The sequence below is a fragment of the Amphiprion ocellaris genome, chromosome 4, assembly GCF_022539595.1.
Source record: "Amphiprion ocellaris isolate individual 3 ecotype Okinawa chromosome 4, ASM2253959v1, whole genome shotgun sequence".
NCBI classification, from domain to species: domain Eukaryota; kingdom Metazoa; phylum Chordata; class Actinopteri; family Pomacentridae; genus Amphiprion; species Amphiprion ocellaris.
This window is the reverse complement of record NC_072769.1, coordinates 40,380,734-40,407,954: the sequence shown is the minus strand read 5'-3', so window position 1 is coordinate 40,407,954 and position 27,221 is coordinate 40,380,734. Positions and strand designations below refer to the sequence as shown.

Sequence of the window (27,221 nt, the reverse complement as noted above, 5' to 3'; positions counted from 1 at the left end):
GTTGTGTAAGTTGTGTATTGTTTGTATTCCTGTGTGGGCTGTTCTGCGGTTCTATAGTCACTGAGGGTTGTCGATGGACACGCATGTCAAACAGTTGAATGTAGACCTTGAATTTGTTTGAGTAAATTTCAAAGTCCAAATTTATGAATGAACTTAACATTTCAGCTTCGGTGAACTTTGTCTGATAATGCAACCTGGTTGCTTTTATTATGAAGTTTGCACAACTAAACATCACAAATTAATTCAACATAGTAATTAGTTCAAACTGTTTTTATTTTTACGTTTTTACAGCTCAAGATATCAGTTGTTGGTTCTGATAGTGATTTTATGTTGCCTCAGCTGGGATTTGGACTTGAAATATCTTGTATCACAAAAAAATGAAGAAACAACAAAAGTCATTGATTAAAGTATTGAGTTAATGGTACTGTCGTGTTAGTTTCACCTTTGTCACCCCAACTATTCAGTTTAAGTTAGAGTGCTTTCATGTAAGTGCAAACCATAGAAATTTCTTAGCTTAACCTTGCTACCTGAATATTTTTTTTTGAAGTTGAACATTCTTGTTTGCTTTTACAGAATACCGGCAGAGGCCAAAAATATAACATGGGACTTCTAAATATTCAATTAAGGATCTAACCAACTTTGCAAATTAGATCTTTAAAAAATAATAATAATGATTTGAAAACTTCAAGTATGTTGTCGTGTTTTTATCTGGTCATTTTTACATAATTGAGCAAAGATTGGTGGGAAGATTTATTGATTTAAAATTAAATCTCTACACCACAAGAAAGTAAAGTGTTCTACTGAGGCAACTGTATATGTAGGTTATATATAATGTCATGTCCAGTATCTGTGTCTCATATTATGTGATTCATGTTCAGCCTCGAATAAAAAGACTATAACCGGATGTATTTTACGGTTCCAGCTGCTGTGCTTTATTGTGAAAGCGTCAGAAGGAAGTCGTCCTACTTGACTCCGTGGTATTGACAGCAGTGACAGCAGAGAGGGCAGAGCTGTGACAGTAAAGTCAAACATATCCTAGTGGCAGTGGTTTTTATTCAGAAAATGAGAGGAAATAAGTGTAGTTGTGCTTTCACAACAGGCAAAATTCTAAAAAACTGATCAGCTTTATGATTAAAATCATTCTGATATCCGATAATCAATCATGGAAATCACAAGTTAATAAGGAACTGTGACGACAGCGTTATAAAGAAGGAAGAAGAAGAAGAAGTGATGGAGGAACTGCTACAAAATTAGACCAAAATTAATCAAAAACACGAGGATGATTTTAAAAGAGGGGACCAAGAAGATGATTTTAATGCTCTGTGGGATTTAAAGAACATTTTCTCTTCTACCATGCATAAGAGATGGATACGCCGGAGTCTGCCCCTCTTAATTTTCACCGTCTTCATTATCCTCTACGTGGATTTTCAGCTGCGCACCAGCAGCCTTCCCAGAGTCGCTCATCATCCCTCAACCCGTGCGCCACTGCGCTCCATCCAGCAGGCTCCGTCCAGTGCCAAGGACGCGCACAATCCGGCTGGCAACAGCAGCAGTAGCGGTGGCGAAACACGTTTTACCGACCTGAAGGGAGGAAACTCCGAGAGCGCACATGTAACCGAGCCGAAACTGGAGCTGGAGGACATCTACATCGCTGTGAAAACCACCGGGAGGTTCCACAAGACGCGTCTTGCGCTTCTTTTGGAGACTTGGATCTCTAGAACCAAGGCGCATGTAAGTGTTTGTGCTCCGAAAATTGTCACTTTAGAGAGTTTCAGCTGCTGCTCTAATCCAAAGTCACCATCATCACTGAAACAGCAGAATATTCCTCAATGGCACACCATCAGGCTTTATTTGATTTGGCCATCTTCTGCTGAATCCAACTAAATTACTGATATCCACGTGAATAAAACAATGATCACAACAGAAAAATCCTGAGAAAAGAAAAGAGACTGACTTAAAAAGTTACACAGGTTCTTATCTCACAATCAAACCGCATTTTCTCAGTTTATATAGTTTCACAGACTGTGGGTTTACAGCAGTTAGAGGTTATGCTGGAACACATGAATTCATTTAAAGCGAACATTTCATGCCTTTACTTAAAAAAACCCATCTGACCCACCAGACAATGTGCTGTAGGCCCAATGATGACATGAAAACACTCGCTTCCTTTCTGCTTTGAAGCTGTAGGTCTGCTGACTGACAGCTGATTAGTTCCTGAGTGACTGTTTACTGGTTGAAGAAATGCAAAAAGCTCAGAGACTAAACCTTTTCTTAATTCTGGCGTGTGACTAGAAACATTTTTGTGATTTTGCAGTCTGTTGGACTTCATCTGAAACATTTAGGGATTGATTTGAACACTAAAAAGTGCATCTGCCATGACACTTTCAGGGCTTTAGTTTGGTTTAATGGGTGCAGAGAAGATGCAGACACATATTTTGGTGAATAGCGGAAGCTCACCCAGAAAGCAGCAAACTAAAAGCCTTGTCTTTGGAGGGATCTAGAATTCATTTAAAAAGATTTTACTACAGATCATCCAAGATTTTAAACATGCAAGAGCTGTGGTATTGGATGCACAATTTCAGAAAAGCATTGGCCCCTTATTTCTGTACATCTTCGCTCCATTTCAGGTTTTTTTTCTATATTGAAATGAAAGATCAAACCAGGTACTGCCAGAACAAAAGTGCAAATAACAGAGTCAAATAACGTTTTTGTTTTTTCCCCCTGTCTGTCAGGCTGCTCTCCTGAACATCCAAACATATTCTTGATGGTATTTTACTTGCCCCTCGCTGTCCTCTCAGGGAGTGGCGTGTTAAAGCACCCGAGCAGGAACATCTGTTTATATCATAGCAGAACATCTCTAATCTGCAGAGGGTCCATTTGTCCAACCTGGCTCCAAATCAAACTTGAGTTAATCTCTGGAAATAATATGTGTCATTTTGAGTTGGAACAGAAATTATCATTGACCTACATGTATCACAGACACGGTATGGGGCTTCATCAAGAAAAAGGCTTGTTTTTCACATATTTTTTATTCAAATACGCTTTGTAACAAACATATCCTGTAAATATACTCTCTAAATACAGTAGATTAAATCTGATTGTGTGTTTCTGGAAACAGAGTTCATGAAACAGGTGAAACTGATGATGAAGCATTCATCTTAGAGCTTCCTGTTTTCTGTTTCATGAGGCACACAACCCTTTTCAAGAAATACTGATTAAAAAAATACTCAGTTTTTGAGTGAAAGAGGAAGATATTTCCTGAGAGTTTCTTTCCCTTCTTAGTGCAAATGGAAAATGCAAGATTTGTTTCTATTCCTTTCTAAACACAAAAAACAGAGGAACTAATATATATTTAGTCACATAAACACACAAAAACGCAAGCATAGAAGGTGTAATGCAAAAACGCACACACAGAGACACACAGGAAGCTGTGCAGGCAGGTTGTCTGGGCTGAGGGGAAGCCGCCTCCGAGTAGTGACTCTGGTAACAATACTGAAACGGAAGCTGGTCATAGAACAGGAAGTGGAGAGGCCGATTGCAGAACAGAATGAACCTCATCTCACTTAGACACACACACACACACACACACACACACACACACACACACACACACACACACACACACACACACACACACACACACACACACACACACACACACACACACACACACACACACACACACACAGGGTGAAAAGTCATGAAGTCATGAAGATAAAGAAAAACCATTGAATGAGAAGGTGTGTCCAAATTTCTGACTGGTAGTGTATGTCTATAGCAGAATTCTCCACCATTATGGTAAAACATACACTTTATTTGATGTCTTGTCCTTTTCAGTAATGAACACAGAAGACCGTTACAGCTCTTACATCAAGTGTATGCACTCAGCACTGAGCTACAGCCATTAGCCAGGATAGCACAGACTACAAGCAGGAGCTGTATGGAAATTCATAAAGCTGAGAACAGTTTGGCACCTTGTTATGTGTGGCGGTTTTATACGCTAGAGAGCATACCATGAACAAAAAAAGCAGTCAAAACCCTGGCTGAGCATTTCTAGTCTCAAAAAAGACAGACTGAGACTTCCAGGGTTTCATATGCAACAGATCCGAGGAAACACTTAATGCATCGTATATCATTAGTTTCATCTGCACATAAATGGAAATCCAACCAAAGTAGAAATATTGATTTCAGAGGAATCTGCATGTTGCTCCTTTTTCCTGAGGCACAACTGTGTTTCCATCCACCCAGCACTAGACTTGCTGCATGAAACACAAATTTAAATGTTTTCTCAGTATTTATGGTGGCCTTGCTGTTTCCACTGTGTCTTTCTGCTAAACCTGTGTCATTCGTTCTTTCTATAGCACCATAATATTGATAAAAATAACAGAATGCTGTCTCACTGTTTTAAGAAAGTTTACCAGGATGTTCATTTTTGGTTAGATGCTTTAATGTATATTATTGCTGAAAATACAAATAAAGTTAGCAGCTAAAACAGTGTAAATAACATCTTGTGACTGTCAGGATTTATTGAATCCAGTGAGCAACAAGACACTTTTGCATAGTTGAAATTAAGAAATTATCAAATGATTTTCTCTCAAAATTTCCCTGGAGGCACCTTCAGCTTCGTCAGTGGGACACAGGGAGGGTCCACATGGCAGATTTGAAAGCCAGATTTCCCATCATGCTGCTCAGAATCACTAAAATATTGATCTTTATTGAGATATATCGCGGTCATTTTCTGTTATGGGGTAGTACAAATCTTACTAAATGGCCCTTTAACAGCGTGAAAAACAAGTTGAGATTTATGCATTCCCACCTGACCTCAGTGAAACGTCCTCGCAAACTATGTTTACGAGCTGCTTCAAGCCCACGCTCTGCCTTTTTTGTTCCTGAGCCCAGGTTGACTGATTTCAGTGCAGGTACTTTGGTTTGAGTTATGACCAGAGGAGAGGAAACTAACTGTGACGGCAGCTTTGTCTCAAGGGGATTCAGTGACGTAGGTGTCGGTAGTTGTTGTGGTGATAGCGGAGGGGAGGATGGATCCAGGTATCTCATTACTCCTCCTTCTGGTTCAGTGATGGAGGGATGGTTGGGAGGAATGGAAAAAGACAAAAAATAAATAAATGGGGCCTTCGGGAGAGCAAGCGAGGGAGGGAAGAGCTTCATCGTTATTAAAATGACCAAAGTCAAGATTTAGAGGCTGCAAGAGAGACAGAATCAAGACCTGATGGATGATTTGGGCTGCTACAGTAAAACATGTTTAACAACACATGCAGCCTTTGAATGCCGTAGAGTAGGGGTGTCAAACATGCGGTCCGTGGGCCAAAAGCGGTCCTCCAGAGGGTCCAATCTGGCCCTCAAAGTGTAAAAATTCCAGAGAAGACATTAACTGCAGATTGTAAATTAGTAAAACTAGAAATTTAAAATAATTTCTAGACCATGACAAGTTGTTCAGATCATAAAGTAAAATACTAGATTGTTTATTGTTCTTTTGTTCTTTTGTGTCTCATTTTTGTAATATTTTGTCTTGTTTTTTTGTTTATTGTCTGACTTTTGTCTCATGTTTTGGTTGTTTTGTGTTTCCATTTTGTCTCACTTGTGTTTTTTGTCTTATTTTTTTAAAATCATTTTGTGTTTTCCTTTATTTGTTATTTTGTGTATTGTGTGTGTCGTTTAGTGTTTTTTTAAATCTGGCTTATGTTGATCATCTACTTTTTCGTCATTTTGTTTCTCGCTTTTGTCATTTTTTTGTCTCGTCTTTGTCATTTGTTCATTTTTTTGTTGCTTTGTAGTTTTTGTCTAATTTTTTGTTTTTTCTTTTGTTTTGTATTGTTTGTCTTATTTTTTGTCGTTTTGTGTCTCATTTTTGTCATTTGGCGTCTGATTTTTGTAATATTTTGTCTTCTTTTTGTTGTTTTTTTGTCTTTTTTTTGTCTGAATTTGTCGTTTTGGCTGAATGTGGCCCCTGAACTAAAATGAGTTTGACATCCCTGCTGTAGAGAGAATATTATGGAGATCAGGCACTTTAATGTAAAGACACACCCACATACTAGTAAACATACAAACTTAGCGACATATTTAGACATATGTTCTGCAGGTTGTGTGGTAATAGCTAAACCTCTGGTGTGTATGTGTGTAAAAGTACAGGTAAACATGACAAGCTATTTTAACATTATTAGCTAAATCGATATTGCTGATATCCCTCATTTATCTCTTTTTACTAAGAAACACACACTACAATGGGAAAAGCTTTTACCATCCAGGATGAAAATATCAACAACATTGTTTTGAATGGTTGTAATTATACTGTGACTAGTCGGGATTTTTTCTTCCAGATCTCTATATCATCATTCTGACCAGTTAAAACAACACCAGTAATTCACTTTTGACTGGTCTAAGGAACAGTTGCAGATATCTCAAGCATCATTATGACCATCTTTATTAAATGTATCTATCTCTATCTCTATTAGATATTGGATATTGGTCCAGCAAAACATTTGAGCTTTGTTAGCAGAAGTCATTTTGTGTCCCAAGAACCAAATGATAAAATTTGTGTTCATCTATGACAGCTATGCAAATGAATTCTTTTCTGCTTTGGGAGATAAATCATCAGAAAATGCTGTGAAATGAAAAGAGCTTCACATCCAGGAGTTGGTAAAGAACAAGGGCTTCATTCATCAGAGACTTGTGGTCAAAATTTACCTGAACTTTGGCTTCAGGCTGCAGTAAGAAATGGCTTGTCACTGGTGATTACAGCTGTAAAATCTGTTTGAAGAAAGCTGAAACATCTTCAGGTATCTACAATGTTATCCCTCCTAGTCACAACTTTAGGTCTAGATATCTGTAACTACGTTTTGACGAGGCAGAATTCCAGTTTAAGTCATGTACAATGCCATTCTATCTAGTTACTCTTCTAAAAAAAAAAAAAAAAAAAAAAATGATTACAGATATCTTAAATATGAGTTCTGAATAGGTGAAATGACTTTACAAATATCTGTAGTTCCATCAGGAGCTGCTTAAGTGGGAGATGGAGGTGAATGTGACTTGCTTTTGGCCATGTGAGAACAGCCTGTGTCTCAAATGAACAAAGCTCTTGTTCTCCTCAAATTCCCTGTTAATATTTCACATCAATTTTCACTCTGCAAAATTGTCCAACTGGAAGCCTTGCATAACCAAGTCCCATTCTCTGATGAACAAAATAGGAAGAAATGTACTCATTTTTCACAACTTCATCCTAGAGCTCAATATAAACTTTGAAATCGATTATCAAAGTTGCGGGAACTGTTTCTGATTTTGAGAGAGACATTAAATGCTTCACATAATGGACCCTTTTCAGCAAATTAATGAAAGTCTTGAATATCTCACATTTTTCAGGTCAAAATGCTGCAGAGATGGTTCAATTATTAGAACTATAGAACCCCTAATTTTAGCTCTGTTCCAGTGTCTGATGCTGCTGTACACAACTTATCTGCAGTTGTAGCATTAGAACACAGGAGTGATGGTTGCTGGAAATGTTCCTCTGTACCCTATGGGGATATTCCATTAAAAATCAGCCGTTTCCAGCTACAATAGTCATTTACCACATTAACAATGTCTACACTGGATTTATCATTCATTTAATGTTATCTTCACTGGAAAAAAACAGCTTTTTTCCCCCAAAAATAAGGACATTTCTAAGTGACCCCAAACTTTTGAACACTAGTGTACATCTGGATCACACATTCGCTCTGTCGCCCTCTGCTGGCCTCCATCAAAACACTTTTCAGTCACAAGTTCATTCTCTTCTGGTCTTTAACAATCAAAGATGTATTAAATCAGAAATATTTCAGTCTCACAGATGAAACAGCATATCGTCATCTTTTTGAAAAGACATCCCTGGGTTACGTTTCTGTAATCTCATCATGTAATCCAGGGATTAGCTGGTAGTGCCTGTCAGCAGTCTGGGAAGCTTCTCTTTCACTACACACCTCTGATTCTCACACACACACACACACACACACACACACACACACACACACACACACACACACACACACACACACACACACACACACACACACACACACACACACACACACACACACACACACACACACACACACACACACACACACACACACGCTGACACACATACCATATACTTAGTGTCTGTCTGTGGTGGGAAATTTAGTTTCACACCATGATCACTTCACACTCTAACCTGACTATCTCTGCTGTTACTATCTCGGTCTCTTAATAACACATAACACACATACATGCACTGTCCTGCCTGTGGAAAGTCACATATCTTGTCTTCATATTCTCAAATCCCTCATTTATGTTGTGTAAAAGTACATTAATTTCAATTCTAAACATATTTGTGCTGCATTCAGGTTATTTAGTCTCTCTAAATGATGCTTCTGTAATTGTAAATGATGGCTGAATAATGACAATTTCCTCAGTTAGACACTAGGTTTGAACCTTTTTCACACTCTGAGCTCACTTTTTTGAAAATGGTTTTGATGGTCAGTGTACCCCAAAATATCAACCTCACATTTAAGTGTGAAAATATGAAAAGCAAATTTTACTTTTGAACAAAATGCTGCTTGGAAACGGTTGGGAAAGGCAACCTTCTTTCTCCTTTAAGTTTCTCTGTGATCACTCATTTTGAATTTGAATACATAAAATACAAGTTTTGGTATTTTAATATTTTATCCAACACATACAAGCATTTCCATGATTTGAAAAGAAAAATAGGCATCATGATTTGTGTTTATCATATCTAAAGAGTCAGCTGTCCCTCTCTGAGGTTATTTAGTGCCTTCCTGGCAAAGGAAGCTGAACACACTGCTCGGTTCAGCCTGAGGGCTGTGGAGATGGACTGAACTGCTTGCTGATTGTTCAGACCCCTTGGTGCAAACCTTCCCAATCTCAGTGACTCATGCAACACAGATTTGAATCTTTCCAGCCAAGAGTCTGCTAGATGAGACTGGTGCCGAGCTCCAACTGTTAGTGGAATTTCTGAAATGTTCAATGAATTTTAAAGAAATTTTCAATGATGACATTTGAATAAAAAGGGAAAAGAATATGATGCATTTTTCTAAGAAGTGAACAAATCTGTTTTTTTAATCCCACAAGAACCAATGGACTATGATATACAAATATAATGTTGTGATATTTATGCAGATTAGTAATAGATTCATACATTTTGTTTGTTTTTGATGACACAACACACAAATGTGACAATTACAGCTTTACACCACCAGATGTCAGCATCTATCTATCTATCTATCTGTCTGTCTGTCTGTCTGTCTGTCTGTCTGTCTGTCTGTCTGTCTGTCTGTCTGTCTGACTGTCTATCTATCTATCTGTCTGTCTGTCTGTCTGTCTGTCTATCTATCTATCTATCTGTCTATCTATCTATCTATCTGACTATCTATCTATCTGTCTATCTGTCTGTCTGTCTGTCTGTCTGTCTGTCTGTCTGTCTGTCTATCTATCTATCTATCTATCTATCTATCTATCTATCTATCTATCTATCTATCTATCTGTCTATCTATCTATCTATCTGTCTGACTATCTATCTATCTGTCTATCTGTCTGTCTGTCTGTCTGTCTGTCTGTCTGTCTATCTATCTATCTATCTGTCTATCTGTCTATCTATCTATCTATCTATCTATCTATCTGTCTGACTATCTATCTGTCTATCTGTCTGTCTGTCTGTCTGTCTGTCTGTCTGTCTGTCTGTCTGTCTGTCTGTCTGTCTGTCTGTCTGTCTATCTATCTATCTATCTATCTATCTATCTGTCTATCTGTCTATCTATCTATCTATCTATCTGTCTGACTATCTATCTGTCTATCTGTCTGTCTGTCTGTCTGTCTATCTATCTATCTATCTATCTATCTATCTATCTATCTATCTATCTATCTATCTGTCTATCTGTCTATCTGTCTATCTATCTATCTATCTATCTGTCTGACTATCTATCTGTCTATCTGTCTGTCTGTCTGTCTATCTATCTATCTATCTATCTATCTATCTATCTATCTATCTATCTATCTATCTATCTATCTGTCTATCTGTCTATCTATCTATCTATCAGCTGTGATGGCAGTGAGATCGAGGTGTTGTGATTTGAGACGTACCTGACTCATATATCTGCCAGAGAGCAAATTGACTCAGCCATGCAGTGCTTCTCTGACCACGCTAAATGTGTGTGTGTATGTTGTGTTGGTGTGTGCGTATGTTGTGGTGTGTGTGTGTGTGTGTGTGTTTGTTGGTGTGTGCACTGCCTCTGTGTGCAATGACTCATTGTTTTAGCTCACAGTGGGGAACCTTATTTTTGTCACATTGAATTTGCTCCATCCAAAACGATATTGATCTCACGACTGTATGACGTGTGTGTGTGTGTGTGTGTGTGTGTGGGTCTTTTCCCTCTAATGAGAATGCTTTCAGGACAATCTGTCACAGATGTGGAGAAGACTAAGGGTGCAGCCTCAAAGTGTGTGTGTATAAATCCCTATATGTGACTTTGTTTTTTCTGTGTCGTCTGTTCAGACGTTCATTTTCACAGACACAGAGGATGAGGACTTAAGCTCAGAAGGTAAGCAGTGAGGTTTAATCTTATTTATATTTAAAGCCTGAAATTTAGATTTAGACTGAGATCCTTACTCTGCATGGGCAAAAGTATGAGGACATATCATGTGTGTCTACTATCTTTTTATCCAGCAAGCCCTCTTAGGTTGCAGCATCCAGTCAAAATGTTCCACCATGACTATGACCCACAGAACACATTCAGGCCTTTAGAAATTTGGAACAAATTCCCTGGGATGTTCAAACTGATGGGATGAACTGACCCCTAAGCCTACCTCTCCTTTGACACTACTGCCTCAACGATGCAGCAGCAGATTTACCACTTGACATTCATAGTAATATCTGAAACAGTGGACAGTCTCAGCAAGTTTCTGGTTTCCAGCCGGCTTCTCAGTTCTAGTCCACCTTGCGAGCTGAGAAGCCGGCTGATGAATGGGAAATTTAAACGTAGACTGCTAGCCAGACCTTATCAGCCCACATCAGCAGCAGACTTCATGAATGCTCTTGTGTGCAAATAGTAGCAAATTCCTACAGTCAGAGCCCAACAGAAGAGTCAAATTATATAAAGCAAAAGAAAAAAAAAGCAGTTTAGGAATTCAGAAACCACATTTGGTTCATCTTTTTCCTTCAATCTCTCTCTTTTACACATTCATTCTTTACTATATTCATCGTACTTTCCATTTTTCTGTTTTTGCATCATTTCTCTGCTCTTGTGTCCTTTAATTGACTCTCTATCATCGCTCTAATTTCTCTCTCTATTTGTCCTCCTGTTTCCATCACTATGTGTTTTATGGTCCTTGTGTCGCCCCCCCCCCACCTCTATCCCTCTATCTCTACCTCTTCCCCTCTATCTCTATCCCTCTATCTCTAACCCTCTATCTCTATCCCTCTACCTCTTCTGTCCCTCTCAACCCGTCCGGCCAGCAGCAGATGGATCCCCCACATGAAGAGCCGGGTTCTGCTTAAGGTTTTTTTCCCTGTTAAAAGGGTGTTTTCCTGCCACTGTCTCCTTAGGGCTGCCCGGGGTTCAGGCATATGGGTTCTGTAAAGCGTCTTGAGACAATTTGACTGTAATTGGCGCTATATAAATAAATTTGAATTGAATTGAACTGAATCACAAACAGCATTGCTCAGGAAATACAGAAAAACAATGTATTATACAAAGTAATCATCAGTACCTGCAACCATGTGCAACACCTTGGATATTGATAACATCCAACTGTATAATTAAAACAGAATCCTGCTTCCCTCTCCTCTCTCTCTCCTTCAGGTTACAACATGATGGTAACAGACTGTCAGTCGGATCACAGTCAGCAGGCTCTCTCCTGCAAGATGTCTGCCGAGTATGACGGTTTCATGGCCTCCAACAAGAGGTGAGACAGATTATGGTCCATCTATCACACTGCCCACACCGGCTTTAAAGATCAGATTAAGATTACAAACTTTACTGGTCACCGGTGGGGAATCCGGCTGTTACAGCAGGAGGTCATGCAGAAAGAACTCAAAGAAGTAAGTGATCTTTCTGGGTTTAATGAACACGTACACAGGTGAGAAATACTACAGTCACACTTATTACAAGAACACTTTCACATTGGATTTATTGACTTTTACTCACACTGGAACAGTAGAGCATTAATATTACATGTTTTTATTTTAGCTATAAATATATGCATGTAATTTATGATGGATAACATAATTAACTGAATATGCAATCAGTAGCTGTAAAAGTAACCAGAGCTTCTGCATTTACCATCATTTCTCAGTCATTTAAGTGAAGCATATTCTGGGCTGCTTCAGTTTGAACCTTTGCTCTTTCATTGTTGACTGACATGTTAAGGTTCCTTCTTTCTCTTTACAAACAGATTATTTAGACCATACTGGTCTTTGACAGCTATTCATAACAAGTTATAAATGCCCTGAGAAAACTAAGTTGAGGGTGATAAGGCAGCCTTGAAACACTGTGATATCTTGTTTTAAATAACCCAAAATGAAGCCATTGTACATCCTTATCTGCTTAGTGCCAGAAGACATTATATCTGCATTTTAAAGGTCCTTATAATACCATTTTTTAACGAGTGAATGTGTGTCACACGCTGCCAGAATGCACACTTCAAGTTTCAGGTCAAAATAGTGCACAGATCAGATTGTAAATGTCAAACATACCCCATTGTCTTGTGACAATGTTGTATTTGATAGGTATTTGTGTTTATGTGTTCATAAGTCTTAGGTGAAGACATGACGTCAACTAGGCTAAATGGCAATGCAACTGCAGGATGTAAATATTAAAAATCAGGGAGGGAAAATCAGTGAATATCAGCGACAATCAAGTTTTGTCCCTCACTGATGTGTCTGTATTGGGTGTTTCATGTGGTAGAAGACATTTAATGAGCATAATAAGCCGTTCACACCAGTACCATCTGTTTCCAACTTAGAACTGCAGTATACTGATGACAGTCTCAAAAATGAGGATTCAGACTTCCTGGATTTCACATGGAACAAGCCTGAACAACCAATCCTGTGGGCTTGGTTGATGCTTTCTGTGTCATCAGTGTTCTTTACAAGATGTTTAACCGAGTTTCTCCGAGATTCCAACTCTCTGAGGGTAGAGTAGTTGTATAGTATTAGAGAGGGGCAGGGACTTTCTAGATCTGCACATTCTAGAGTAGAAACTAGCAGGAAGGAATCATTTTCATGGGCAAACTGCATATGCAATTTTGATAGACAGAGATGTGTTTTTTGGTGTTAAAAGAAGGACTTTAAGGTTGTTGAATAGAGATGAAATAAAAAGAGTGAGTGCAAAGATTGAAGTGTCAAGTTAAGGTGAACACAAGCAGGTGGATCTGTTGGGCTGAAGAGTGCTGGAGACTGAGGGAGGCCGAGGCCTGAGTGGGCAGAGTGTGGAGTGAGCTGCCGGCTGAGTACCTCTGAATGGCTGTGGAGAGTGAGCAGACAGGCATGGAGCATGAGGAGAAGTGTGGTCCTAAGATGGTTTGGTGCTTTGGTTGGTGGCTGTTTAGTGGAGCCAGAAGGCTGGCTCACAAGAGAGGATCTGAGTACAAAGATAAGACTGGTTAACACGAGGAGACACACACACAGAGAAACTAGTTGGCGAGGTAGTTTGGCCTGAGAGCGACCACTGCCACTGAGGGCGACGGAACAGTCTGGCGACATGTGGTGGAAAAGCCGGGGTAGATAGGCCACGCCCACACACACACACACGCACGCACGCACGCACGCACGCACGCACGCACGCACGCACGCACGCACGCACGCACGCACGCACGCACGCACGCACGCACGCACGCACGCACACACACACACACACACAGATATATGAACATACAAACACAGAGAAACAAAACAAACAGGAACACAGGCAGAGACACTCCCCGCATTCAAAGTGGCATTCTTTTGATTTTTCCTCACAGTACGTACTGCAGCTGCCCCTTACAAACTGTGTGTTGTTGCATACAGAATGCATATTATTGGGGCTCTGTCATTATGTGCGCCTTAAGCTATGACAGTGGTGCTCCTTTGTTCATTCTCGGTGGCTCAAGCTTGTACGACGTATCTCCTTCCATGCAGGGGATTGTGGGTCAGAATGGTCAGAAAAACATGCCGGCTTTCATACTGCAAAATCCCACCACATGTTGTAGGACACGCTGGTACTTTTGGATTACTGCATTTGACACACTATGTATTGCGACATCGTAAATCTTTTTCTGGCATGTGGAATTTGTATGGTGGCTTGGGTACTGGAACGCACCCATGGGGAGCATGCTATTAGTCATGACAGAGTATGCATTAGACAACATACTGACTATCTGAGGCTGCTGTAAAACATGGTGGACAATGTGTTGTGTATTTTAGATCTGTGAAAAATAAAGTGAAAATCAACAGCTTGTGTTTGGTGTATGACTAAGGCGTTGACTACTATGGTGTTATTAAAATGGCAGCGTAATGTGTCTTCAGTTTGGTTCCAATGCTCACTTTGAAACCTCCCCACGAGTCCCACTGAAGAGGGAAGTGAGGCTGTTTGGTTTGGAAGGAAGCCTTTTGTGTTGTGAGGCAGCCATTGGGATGAATGAGCACTTCAGTTTGGTACCAGCAGCTTTGTAATTTGGACTCTGATGTTGTAGTAGAAATCTTGGTTTGGAGTGAGGCTGGCATGGTGATGGCAGAAGAATTAAAACAGCTCTATCACTCACACAGCAAAACAGCAAAAATCATACTCTGAGGGCAGAAGGAAATCCAAACCAAAAAAAGCTTCTAACTGGGAACATTTCTATGATAAAATATCCTCAATTTGATGTTCATGTACCAACCTTTTTCTGAGCATTTGTAACTGTTTCCAATGGAAATAATACACATTCAACCACAGTTGAAGACAGCCACAGTTAAGACCTTCATCCGTGTGACCATTTATCAGGGATTTCCTCCTCTGGAATGACACCTTACCAAGGTAATTACCCACAAAACTGTAGCAAGTAGAGTTGTGCAATAGAGTTAATTGAGATCTTTCTTTTTGATTAATGTGTAAAATGTCTACATTATGGAAATCAGGGTTTTCAATCAGACAACAAAGTTTATTTCCTGTCTAAAAGTAATATACAGTAAATGATAGCTGACTACATGACTTGCACAATGTCACAACACACCTGTTAACTGTGATGTGAATTACTGCCAAACAGCCAGACCATTAAAATAATCATTAAACCACTTAGATACTCTGATCGATTGAGGACTGAACTCCACAGACCTCTGAAGGTATACAGTGACATCAGGCACCAAGATGTTAGCAGTAGATCCTCTAAGTCCTGGAAGTAGCGAGGCTGGGCCCTGGATTAGACTTGTTTTCCCTGCATATCGCACAGACGCTCATTCAGACTGAGAACTGTGAATTTGAAGGCCACGCAACAATTTGAACTCTTTGTCATGTTCCTCAAACTATTCCTGAGCAATGTTTGCAGTGTGGCAGGGAGCATTGTTCTGCTGAAAGAGATCCCTGCACCTCAGAAATCCTGTTGCCATGAAGGGGTGTAAGTGGTCTGAAACAGTGTTTAGGTAGGTGGTGTCAAAGTAACATCCACCTGAGTGTAGGTCCCAGGGTTTCCCAGCAGAACATTGCCTGCTGTTATCTCTTTCCCTTGGAAATGTACAAGTTTTTACTCTTACGTTCCCAATGTAGATGATTCCGGCAGTTGACAAGGGTCAATTTTGTCACTTTGACTGTACTGTGGATATGCACCTCCATACATACAAACAGTCATGCACTGTATTTTGACACCTTTGTTTCATCGCATGCATTAAGGTTTTCAGCAATTTGGGATGCAGTTGTCCTGTGGAATCAGAACACATGGTTCAGTTATCGCTCCTTAAGCCCATCCTAAAGCCCCTAGAGCACCCATGACCCTGTCGTCTGTTCACTGGTTGTCCTTCTTTGGACCACATAGGGGAAGATCCACCAAGACCTGCTGCTTCTTGCCCTGATCCAGCTGTGCAGCCGGTACAGTTTGATCCCTGTGAAAGTTGCTCAGATCCTTACACTTGCCTTTGGTTTCTGCTTCCACCACATCAGCTTTAAGAATTGACTGTTCACTTGTGGGTTAATTTATTCCACCTGTAAACAAGTGTCCTTGTAATGAGATAATTGGTGTAATTTACTTCACCTGCCAGTGGTTTTAATGTTGTGGCTGATCGGTGTATCTGAATATGGTTTACAAGGCTGTTGTGACTCCAGGTGTTTTCTCTCTCTGTTCAGTTTAGCACATATGCAGTGAATTTAATCATCACATTTACAAGATAGACTGCGTGGCAATTTAAGCATTTGGTTTGTGCTTGTTGATTGTAAGAGGTGAAGTCTCTCATCAGATTGAAATCTAGAAAACACAAACTTCAGGAGATGGATTAGTATAAATATATACTTTTCTCTTCTGTCTCTGTGATTGAGTGGCTTTCTGTCCTCTAGTCAGATAAAGCATCTAATATTTGGCAGTAAGTGATGACCTCTATTTCTTGAATGTGTATAATGAAGCAGGGTTTAGTTTCTAATGCTACACTATGTTGCACATTAAGTCCTAAGATATGATATTTCAATAATGTGTTTGTCCTGTACAATGATGGAAAAACACAGGCACAATAATAAACCATTAGCTTTGTACCTATAAAAATGTTAATCTTGACATGATGCATCACTTAGCTGGGCCATGGAACCCACAAAGAGGAAAATTAGTGTTTAAATCTCCGATCTGTTTCTTCACAATCATCAACAGGAGGGACCGAGTGAAGCTCAGAAAACTTACGCTATTAAGACTGACAACAGTGTTATATTTCATCTCTTGCCCTTCAGGTGGTTTTGCCACATGGACGATGATAACTACGTGAACCCGGACGCCCTCCTCTCCCTGCTCTCGGCCTTCTCCCACGAAGCCGACATCTATGTGGGCAAACCGAGCCTGGACAAGCCCATCACTGCACATGAGCTGCTGGAGGGCAACACAACGGTACCACACCATTAACCATTAGCACTCATTTCACCTGACCCACTCCTGAGCTGTGAGATTCCCTGGCATGCTGAGGTCATGATGTTAAATGAACAAGGCCTCTGGATTTTTTACCTCTCATCTGATGGGAAAAAAGTTGACTGCACACTAAGAAAAATAAAAACTACAGGAGGCTGTTTTGAAAAATAATGAGTGTATTAAATGTGTTAAAGTTGAAAAATGTGAAAGAAACAAGACAAAACATGAGTGCTTTGGTTAAAGCACAACCGTCTAATACTAAGGACCTCGATTCACCACCAGACCAACAACAGTGGTCATTTTGTGGTGCGGTACACTATGACTCCCCTGAAACCCACTCAGAGCTTCATTTATATGGGCTGATAACTTCTTACATGAGGGCGACGCCCTGACAAAGATTACTGCCTTTAATGTGCCTTCACAGTTTTATTTCCTGCTGTGTGTCCTCCTGAGATTCTTAATCTTTGTTGTCTATCTTGAATTCTTTGCATCTTTCTTTCCACTGATTATTTGTTTCCACCTAAACAGACCTACTATGTCCTTTTCTCACTAGTTGCTACTTTTCTTCGTAAAAGCTCTCTTGTTCCTTGCATTCTTTCCTTCTTTCTTTGTTTCATCCCTGCTTTTTTTTTATTTTCATTGCTTTTACTTTAAAAAATATCCTCTAACATCATACTGTTTGACCGTGATTAAGAATGGTTGTATTTTCGAAGTTTTTCCCACCTCTGGAAACTGTTTTGGGTGTAAATCCAAGCAATGCTACAGGTTTAAAACAATTAATTCTTACTTCTGTTTTAAAACAAATATACCTTAAATGTCCACGTAATAAATAATTACATTATTTAGGATGTCAAAGAGCAGCAGAATTACCCTCAAAAGTGTCCTGGGAAAGAAATCTGGCCCTGGGTTTATCCTGGAAATCCCAGTTTTATTGCTGAATTATATCTTCATCCTTCCTCCTGCCTCCTTTTCTACTACATCACTGTCTTAGATTGTGGTGTAAAAATACATTTACTTTAGAAAGTAAATGACTGTACAGTTCAGTTGTATCAAGTTTTGGAAGACATGTTTGACTAGACAAAGAGATAAACCAAAATTGCTCAACAGTTAAGACCATGAATCACCACACAGTTAAGATCTCTCATATCATCCAGGGAAACTGAGTGGATATGAATAAAAAACGCACAAAGCATGTGAGGACTGTTTGTTTATAGAACAAACCATCTGTTTTAGTGGATTTCTGATATCACGGATACTAGTAGGCCACCTTGAGAATAGCTGGAGTCTGTGTGAATTGGTTTATGTGCGTCTACTGTGGATGAAATTTAATTTAAAATCTAGACAAAAACAGAGGAGCCAGGAACAAGGCAAGGAAATAGGTAAAAAAGGAAATTAAAAAGTTCTGAGAAGAAAAAGGAAGACAGTGGTGACAGAAAGGAAAATGCAAAGGCTAAGAAAAGGAAACTAAAGCAAATGAAAAGAAGACAAAAAAAGAAGAAATGGATCCACAAAACAGCAAGTGGAAGATCTCCCTTCTGCTACTGAAAGAGCTCTGACACATCGAAGCAGATTCTTTAAGTCCTGGCAGACATATTTTCCAGCACATTCTACATATTCTCAATCAAATTAAGATCTAGAGAAGCTAAAGGCCAAGTCAACACCTTGAATTCTCTGCCGTGTTCCTCAAACCATTCCTGAACCATTTTTGTGGTGTGGCAGCATTTGAGGGAACGCTTAGTATTTGCAATGCCCCTAGTATCAGCCAATTTAAGCTATTTCTATCTTTTGGCTTCTCTCCTGCTCGCTGTGCTCACATATACTTTTAATACAGCAGAATTCTCAACAAAGCTGTTCTCATTTACTTTTTATTTAGTTTGTGTTGTCAGTAAATGGAACAAGTGACTGAAACATAATCTCTTTTAAGACTAGTGGTGGGACGCGATTTAAAAAAAGTAATCAAATTAATTTGAAGCTTTGTAATTAATTAATCACGATTAGTGGCATTTTTGTCAAATAGCAATATCTGACACAATAAGTAAAGTTATTCAACTCGAATAAATTTTGGCTGATGACTGAATCGATGAATAGACGTACGTGAACTTAAACAACCAAAATTGTTTGTTTCATTTCTATTTATCTGCATTTTTCATCTGTCTGCTACATTCACAGATTACTGCAAACTCAAAGTGCAATTACAGCGATTATATTCAACATTTTAAGACTTTTTGTAAACTCAAGCACTTTCAATGTCTTCTAAAGTGGTCTATTATAGGATGGCTACACCGTTAGCCGGTACCAGGACTGTTGTAGCTAATGTTAGCTCTGGTGCTAACAGCAACATGTTTTGCATTGAGGTGATGCCATCAGCTTGAAGTGCTGCAGTGATATGAAAACCCTTTGTTGTACAATTTGCACACAACCAGGATTTTATCCAAGCTGCCATCAGGAAGATTTTTAAAAGGAAACTTTCCACCCAACAAGCTCAATGAGTCTCGTCTTCCTTCATTGTTCACCAAACTTTCTTGTGCTCTGACATCACTCAGTATGTCCTGTGTATCTTCTTCACAGCAACAAACAAACTTTAGGTTCATTACTGCCACCTACTGGCCTGGAGTGTTCATCAGTTACAGGTGTGTCAGAAATTAGGGAACTTAGAAAGGTGCGAATAAATGCGTTATTTTGTGAAAGTTAATTAATCAATATTAATGTGTTGAAGGCCCAGCTCTACCTAAGACGTAAAAAAAAGCTGCTCAGCACTGCTAAAATCATGATTTGCAAAAACAACATAATTGGACGAACCAATCATATACATGAGCTCAAAGAAATTCAGCTATTTACATACATGTAAAACAATGACTCACAGACAGTATAAAGTAGAACAATGTCTTGATCTGCCGTGTGATCTGCAGGGGACTAGAAATACCTCATGCTTTTTGGGCAACACCAGTGACTGGAAAGTAGTTCAGAAAGTGGCTTGATTTATTCCTAAATGTACTTTTTAAATTTGATTTCTATTTTTAAAGGTTGCTTAAGGGATCTGAAAAATTGCTAAGTGTAGTTGCAAAGTTGCTAAGTTAGCAACAATGGCTGAAGTGAACAACATCTGGGACATTGAGCTGTCACTAAATAATTCAACACTGAAAAATCTGCTTATGTGAGAGGTTTGTTGGGAACTGCAAACAAAAAGTCATTCAGCACGTATCAAACACTAGACATATCAATGGTTTACATGATTACACACATATATCGCTTGCAAGTTGAAAGTATTGTTTTTGGGATGGCATCTTTGTTTTTGCTTCAGTGAGTCTTATTCTTGTTTGATATTTAATTCCATTAACACCAAACCCTCTAAAGGTAAAAGGGCTGCTGGTCTGGATAATTTTCCATCTTTTAAAAAAACTTTTAGGACGTTTTCCACCCAACCTAATTGTGCACCCACTATTTGAGCTTCAAGCCTCTGAAAGGGAGTTTGACAGACATTTTAGAACCAGAGTTACACCTTCTGTCGCCTTCTGTGGTGAATTATTAAACTACAGATGGCACTAAGCTACAGCAAACAACCACAAGAAGTTACCGCAGCAGGAATAATTTTGTGCTCCACTGACTGGTCCATGTAGTGCTTTGCTGTATAAAAAAAGTTGAGCTAGAGCTTTTTTCTTTCCCTATTTTTCTCTTTTTTGTTTGTGGTTTTATTTGGTGCCTTCGGACATTTTGTATTGTATTTGTACCAACATGGTGCTCAGTGCATTGTGTATTTCTTTGTGTCTGCATGTATATCTGTAAATGTCTGCATATTTGTGTGTTGTCTGTCAGAGGGAGGTGCGCTTCTGGTTCGCTACAGGAGGAGCAGGTTTCTGTCTGAGTCAACGGCTGGCAGAAAAGATGGCTCCATGGGCCAGGTATTTACAAAAAATTTATTCAAAGTGACCAGATGTGACAGCTAGTGTTAGAGAAAAAGCTAATTTGCAATTATCAAAATATATTTTATCATTTTTTGAAAGTTTTCGCCCATTTACTACAAGTTGGATTTGGTTTCAAAATAAAGATTTCCTCTGTATATACAGTAATGTGGGCACCTTTTTTAACTGTCTGGAGGTATAAAAAAATGGCTTGAAATAAAATAGGCATTCTATAGCGCCAAGTATATTTTGATTTATTTTGTTAAACTTCCATCATAGTTTCTTAGTAATACAACCGAAACTGTAATATGAGAGCTACAAATGCCCAAAGTTTTACATTCCTTTGCTTTGTTGTCTGAAAAACAAGCCCAGAGAGAAAGCAATAAGCACATCTCATACAAGAAATAATGGGAATTTCATAACTTCTTTCATTAAAGATTGTTGTCTTACTTCCTAGCAAACACTAGAATGCACAGTGTACAAACAGAGACAACAATATATTTTTTCAACTCTTTTAACCAGCAGCATGGCTTTGATCAAAACAAACAGCTGACTAAATGTTCAAAGTGATGAATCACCCATCTAATGTAAACATAAGGTCTGCAAGTTTGCATTTATACTGCTCTCAAAGAACGGAGACTAATGACTGCCCAGGGCTAGATGGTGGTGAATCAATCCTAAAAGTTGCAGTGCTCTTTAGAACAGGTCAGCAGTAAAGTACATGCAATAAATAGTTAATGGGCCAAAACATGTAAAATGATCAATATTATTCCTTTAGGGTTAAAGTTGGGTAGTTTTAAGTTGTTTCGCAAGTATGATATGAAGTCTGTTATTCGCAAATATGTCAAGACAGCATGTTTTTGACAACAAGAAAAGTCTGCAGTATTATACAGCATCTGTCAAACAAACGAATGTATAAAGTTTTTTTTCTGTGTTTATGGCAGCGGCTCCCGGTTCGAGCAGACATCAGCGACGATCCGTCTCCCTGACGACTGTACTGTGGGCTTCATCGTGGAGAAGAGGCTGGGTATCTCCATGGTCCACTGTCCTTTATTCCACTCCCACCTGGAGAACCTGCTGCTCATCAGCCACAGAAGCATTCCACAGCAGGTAGTAACACATATACACTCACTGGCCACTTCATTAGGTACACCTTGCCAGTAAAAGTTTGGACCCCTTTTTGCCTTCAGAACTGTTTTAATTCTTGGTGTCACACTTTCAACAAGGTGTTGGAAACATTCCTCAGAGATTTTGGTCCATATTGACATGATAGCATCACACAGCTGCTGCAGATTTGTCCACTGAACATCCATGATGAGAATCTCCCGTTCCACCACATCAAAGGTTCTACTGGATGGAGATCTGGTGACTGTGGAGACCGTTGGAGTACAGGGAACTCATTGTCATGTTCAAGAAACCAGTCTGAGATGATTTGATCTTGTGACATTGTGCATTATCCTGCTGGAAGTAGCATCAGAAGATGGTCCACTGTGGTCATAAAGGGATGGACATGGTTAGCAACAATACTCAGGTAGGCTGTGCAGTTCAAACCATGGTCAGTTGGTACTCAGGGGCCCAAAGTATGCCAAGAAAATATCTCCGACACCATTACACCAGCAGCAGCCTGAACCGTTGATACAAGGCAGGATGGATCCATGCTTTCATGTTGTTTACACCAAATTCTGACCATCTGAATGTTGCAGCTGAAATAGAGACTCATCAGACCAGGAAACATTTTCCCAATCTTCTGTTGTCCAGTTTTGGTGAGCCTGTGAGAACTGTAGCCTCAGTTTCCTGTTCTTAGCTGACAGGAGTGGCCCCTGGTGTGGTCTTCTGCTGCTGTAGAACATCTTCTTCAGAGATAGTATTCTGCATTCCTTGGTTGTAACCAGTGGTAATTTGAGTTCCTGTTGCCTTTCTATCATCTCCAACCAGTCTGCCCATTCTGATCTCTCGCATCAACAAGGCATTTTGGTCCACACAACTCACTGGATATTTTCTCTTTTTCGAAGCATCCTCTGTAAACCCTTGAGATCTACTGTGTGAAAATCCCAGTAGATCAGTCGTTTCTGAAATACTCAGACCAACCATGCCACGTTCAAAGTCACTCAAATCCTCTTTCTTCCCCATTCTGAAGCCCGGTTTGTTGTCTTGACCACGTCTACATGAATAAATACATTGAGTTGGGGCCATGTGATTGGCTGATTAGTTATTTGTGTTAACAAGCAACTGAACCGTTGTACCTAATAAAGTGGCCGGTGAGTGGATAAACATGGAAGTCCATGTAAATGCACCTCTATTTACTGTTGTGTCTTTCCTCCTCTGCAGGTGACACTGAGTTATGGGATATTTGAGAACAAGATGAACAGTATTGAGGTGAAAGGAAGCTTCTCTAAGGAAGACGACCCCTCCAGGTTTGTCTCTCGCTTCAATAATTCAGAAATAAGATGTGAGCAATGTGTCCTCTAAATATCCCCTTACCTTGACCTATGACAGATTTAAATAAATCCTCCTTAATCTCTGAGAGCAGCACTTTGTCACTTCTGAAGGAAGAAACAACACTTCCGCTCTTTCTTTACAAAGGAGAAGCTGAACTCAGCAATTAAAACGTACTCCTACTCAGTTTTAATGCACTTGTGGGCTTTGCTGCAATAGCCCGATATGACCAGTAGCCTGTGTCGGGTAACGCTGGCTACTGTTGGTAAAGTAGATATACGCTTGAATTTAGTTAACTGACTTAATGAATCTTTTTACTTGTGTTACTGACACACTGTATTTTAATATGAGCCATTATCTTAATGGAAAATGGAAGCAATTGCGGCTGTTCAGCAAAAGTTCCAAAGGGACACTTAAAAAGGATCTCCATCTCTTCATTTTGTGTTTTAAGCAAGGCTCTTTTCTGGTATTCAGATAATAAAACTACCCTGCTTTTAAAAATGTAATTGGTGCATTGGTGGGGGTATGTTTCATGTTCCAAACACACAGTGAAATGCACATAGATGGTTTCAGCACACTGCTCAGGACCACTGTGGAGCAGACTTACAACCAAGATGCCTTGTTGGTAACAGCCACGTGAGTGTACATCATGGCATGCAGGGGCCAAATTTCAACATAGTTTAACTTTGAACATAGCGCTGTTCTGGTTCAAGGCTCACGGTAATCTCTATGAACCCTGAGGGGCAATTTGTCTTGCAGTCAGCAGTACACCACAGTGATTGAGTTTCATCACACTCTAAAAACACATATATAAAAATAAAATAAAACAGATAAAAAATCATCATCAATTAAAGACAAAAGGAATATGGTGACAAAATGAAATAAAATATTAAGATAAGTTAGAAAAAAGAAACTTATGTAAAATCACATAGTGCTGTTTAAAACACAGTGGTAGCTGGAACAAATGAGTATTTAAACCTGTTTGTTAGTCCTGCACCTACACAAACTATATCTGCGACCAGAAGGGAGCAACTTAAACTCACCATACAGCGGGTGACTTCTGTCTGCCAGGACCGAATGGGTCTTTGTAAGGCTCTGACTCTAGTTCTGAGAGGTTTCTCAGGTCAGTCTCCGCCACTTTTCGACTTACTTTAACAATTCCTTCCAACCTGTTCTTGTTTTTCAGGGTAAGAGACTCAAACCAGCAGATAAAAGCAAATGTTAAAACAGATTCAAGAAACCAGGAGTAAAACATTTTCATAAAGGAGGTGTCGACATTGAACCTCATGAGTTTGCGATAAAAATGCAAGCGCTGGTGAGCCGTTCTACAAACAGCCTCAGTGTTAGAGTCAAAGGTTAGCTGGATGTTGATTAGAGTTCCCAGGTACTTAGACAGCTGGACCACTTCAACACTCTGAACATGGATAAAATCAGGGGGAACAGGTGGAGGGTTCTTTGTAAAATCAGTGAGTATTTCTTTAGTTTTTCACACATTTATGCTCAGATAAGATTGTCTACACCAGTCTGTGAAATGACATCATCGCAGAGCGGAGATGCGATGACATCAGAAAACTCAATGATGTGTCTGTCCTGGTGGAGGCTATGACATCCATTAGTATATAAAACAAGTAACAGCGGTGAAAGGACTCACCTTTGAGGGGAACCAAATAAAATCCTGTTTGCTCTCACTCTCTGCGATCTGTCAGTTCAAAAGTCAACCAGCTATGATATTAAGCCAGGGTCAATGTTGTAAAAGGTGGTAAGAAGATCTACTAAAATGTGAGGTAGAAGTCAATAAAATGCAGCTGTTGTGTAGGATAACCAGGGAGTAACAAAATGAAAGCAAAACAAACGCTGGGCTCCAGAAGGACAAGCTTCAAAAAAATGTAAACACCTGATGTAAAATGAACATAATGATAGATAGTAATGTGGTGTACTGATGTACTGATGAAGGGGCCAACCGATTCATTAGTTCATCATGGCAACAGAATCTGATCAGAATGAAAATGCAGCTGTCAGCACTGATAGCAAGTTTGATTTCAAAGATCTGGTGTCAGTGATACGTATGTTATATGCATCAGACAGAATCGTACAGGTAGTTCAGGTTGTGAAAGCTCAAAGGGTTGCAAATAAGTAGTTTTTTTTTTTTTTTTTTACTGAAAAGCAAAACAAATGGGTCTGTGTCAACCAAACCGCCATCACAGTTTGGGACATCTCAAAGTGTGACCTCTTGCATGAACCACTGTTTGGTAGCTGAGAGAAATGCTGAATAAAATCTTTGATTAAATCCAATATTGCAGTTGCATTAATTTCAGTTGACATGTCTTGACCTTTAGGACCCCCCACAGTTTAACCAGACTTAAGAATTATTTGCTTAAAGCAAACGCATCAACAACTTATTTAAAAAACTAATTGTTGCTTGTTGCAGTAATCCCTTGTGGCACAATGCTGCAACATGTTTGATTTTCCTCAAAATCTGATTAACATGTTTTTGTTTCGTACATATCAAAAGCATTTCTGAGATATGGCCTCACCTGCTCTTCAGCACCTTCGCCACTGACTTTGATTGTGACGAACACTTTTGAAATTCAAAATCCATGTGATGCGTTTTGTGAAGATCATCTGTGAAGATTGGAAAAAAAGTTGTTGTCTGTGAAAAATGTTCAAAACCCTTTTATAAAGTCCAATATGGCAGCCTGACATCATAGGATGCTTTGAACTCAGCTCGATCTGAGGATTCCAGCTGTGAATACATTCCTGAATATTGAGTTTATGGTTCAAAAGTGGTCTTCTTACTGGCACCCTTAACCTCGACCCACTGCTACAGCTACAGTGCTTCTGTTACAGAATAAGGAGACTATCCCCAACCAGGGGGCCGAATTTCAGTCAAAGACTCCAAGACAGAAACACAGTGTATGCTTCACTGCTCTGCCCCCAAGACATACAAGCCAAGGGTCAAAATTACAGAATGCATTAGAGCCTTCAAACTGACAAAATACAAGTGTTTTGTTCTTTGGACCATTACCTACCTTCCACTAGTTCTTCTTTTTGAACTTTTCTACTAACCAATGACGGTCAGATAAATAGGAGCAAAATCATAATCTCCTTGCCAGAGGTAAAAGATCACAAAGAAGCATAAACACTGCGCTTTAATGATATTACTGTATGACATCTTCATTAGATGCTCCTGGTGGACTATTTTTAGCTGCTGAAACTTTCTGTTTTTTGTGGCTGCTGATAGATAGACAGTGCAAAGTCACAGGTAACTTACTGTCCCTGTTAACACACTGCAAACCACCAGATGCCCCAGAGCTCTGTGCATACTACATAATAAACAGACTTAAAGTGCTATTTTTCCCCCGCCTTTGTGTTGTGATTTAACTTTAGTTTCTGTTGTCAAGGCTACTGAGGGTCTGATTCAATGAGTTTCACCTCTAAAAATCAATTAATGGCACCATGGTTTCTGCCCTGTCAGCATGTAAAACTTCTTTAAGGCTCGTGATATTTAACAAGGAATTAATAAAGAACAATCAGCACAATTTTAAAAGATGATGAGTACAATTAGCAATGGTTGAATTAGCAATTGGTGAAATCACGAAGCCACACAAGTCTGGCCCTGGTGCTCAAAACATCACTAAAAGTGGCTACCAAGACAATCAAGCATGCTTCTGACTTTTTGTTATCCATTACCTCTGCCCTCTGCAGGTTTAAGACTGTCCACTGCATGCTGTATCCTTTCACCAGCTGGTGTCCTTGAGCACCTCAGAGAAGACAACAACAACCCAACACACG

General features: G+C 39.5%; 1 protein-coding gene across 1 annotated transcript in view; it reads left to right on the top strand.

The window, feature by feature from the left end:
• Nucleotides 1-984: 984 nt before the first annotated feature.
• The window catches only part of mfng (MFNG O-fucosylpeptide 3-beta-N-acetylglucosaminyltransferase), a 27,719-nt gene continuing 1,482 nt past the window's right edge, over nt 985-27,221 (top strand). The window contains exons 1-8 of the mRNA XM_023272246.3: nt 985-1,731; nt 10,538-10,583; nt 11,844-11,946; nt 16,923-17,076; nt 20,908-20,993; nt 21,938-22,103; nt 23,322-23,407; nt 27,135-27,221. The exon at nt 27,135-27,221 is cut by the window's right edge and continues 1,482 nt beyond it. Coding sequence (XP_023128014.1) covers nt 1,354-1,731; nt 10,538-10,583; nt 11,844-11,946; nt 16,923-17,076; nt 20,908-20,993; nt 21,938-22,103; nt 23,322-23,407; nt 27,135-27,186 — 1,071 coding nt within the window. The 5' untranslated portion in view covers nt 985-1,353 and the 3' untranslated portion in view covers nt 27,187-27,221. The remainder of the gene's footprint in view (nt 1,732-10,537; nt 10,584-11,843; nt 11,947-16,922; nt 17,077-20,907; nt 20,994-21,937; nt 22,104-23,321; nt 23,408-27,134) is intronic.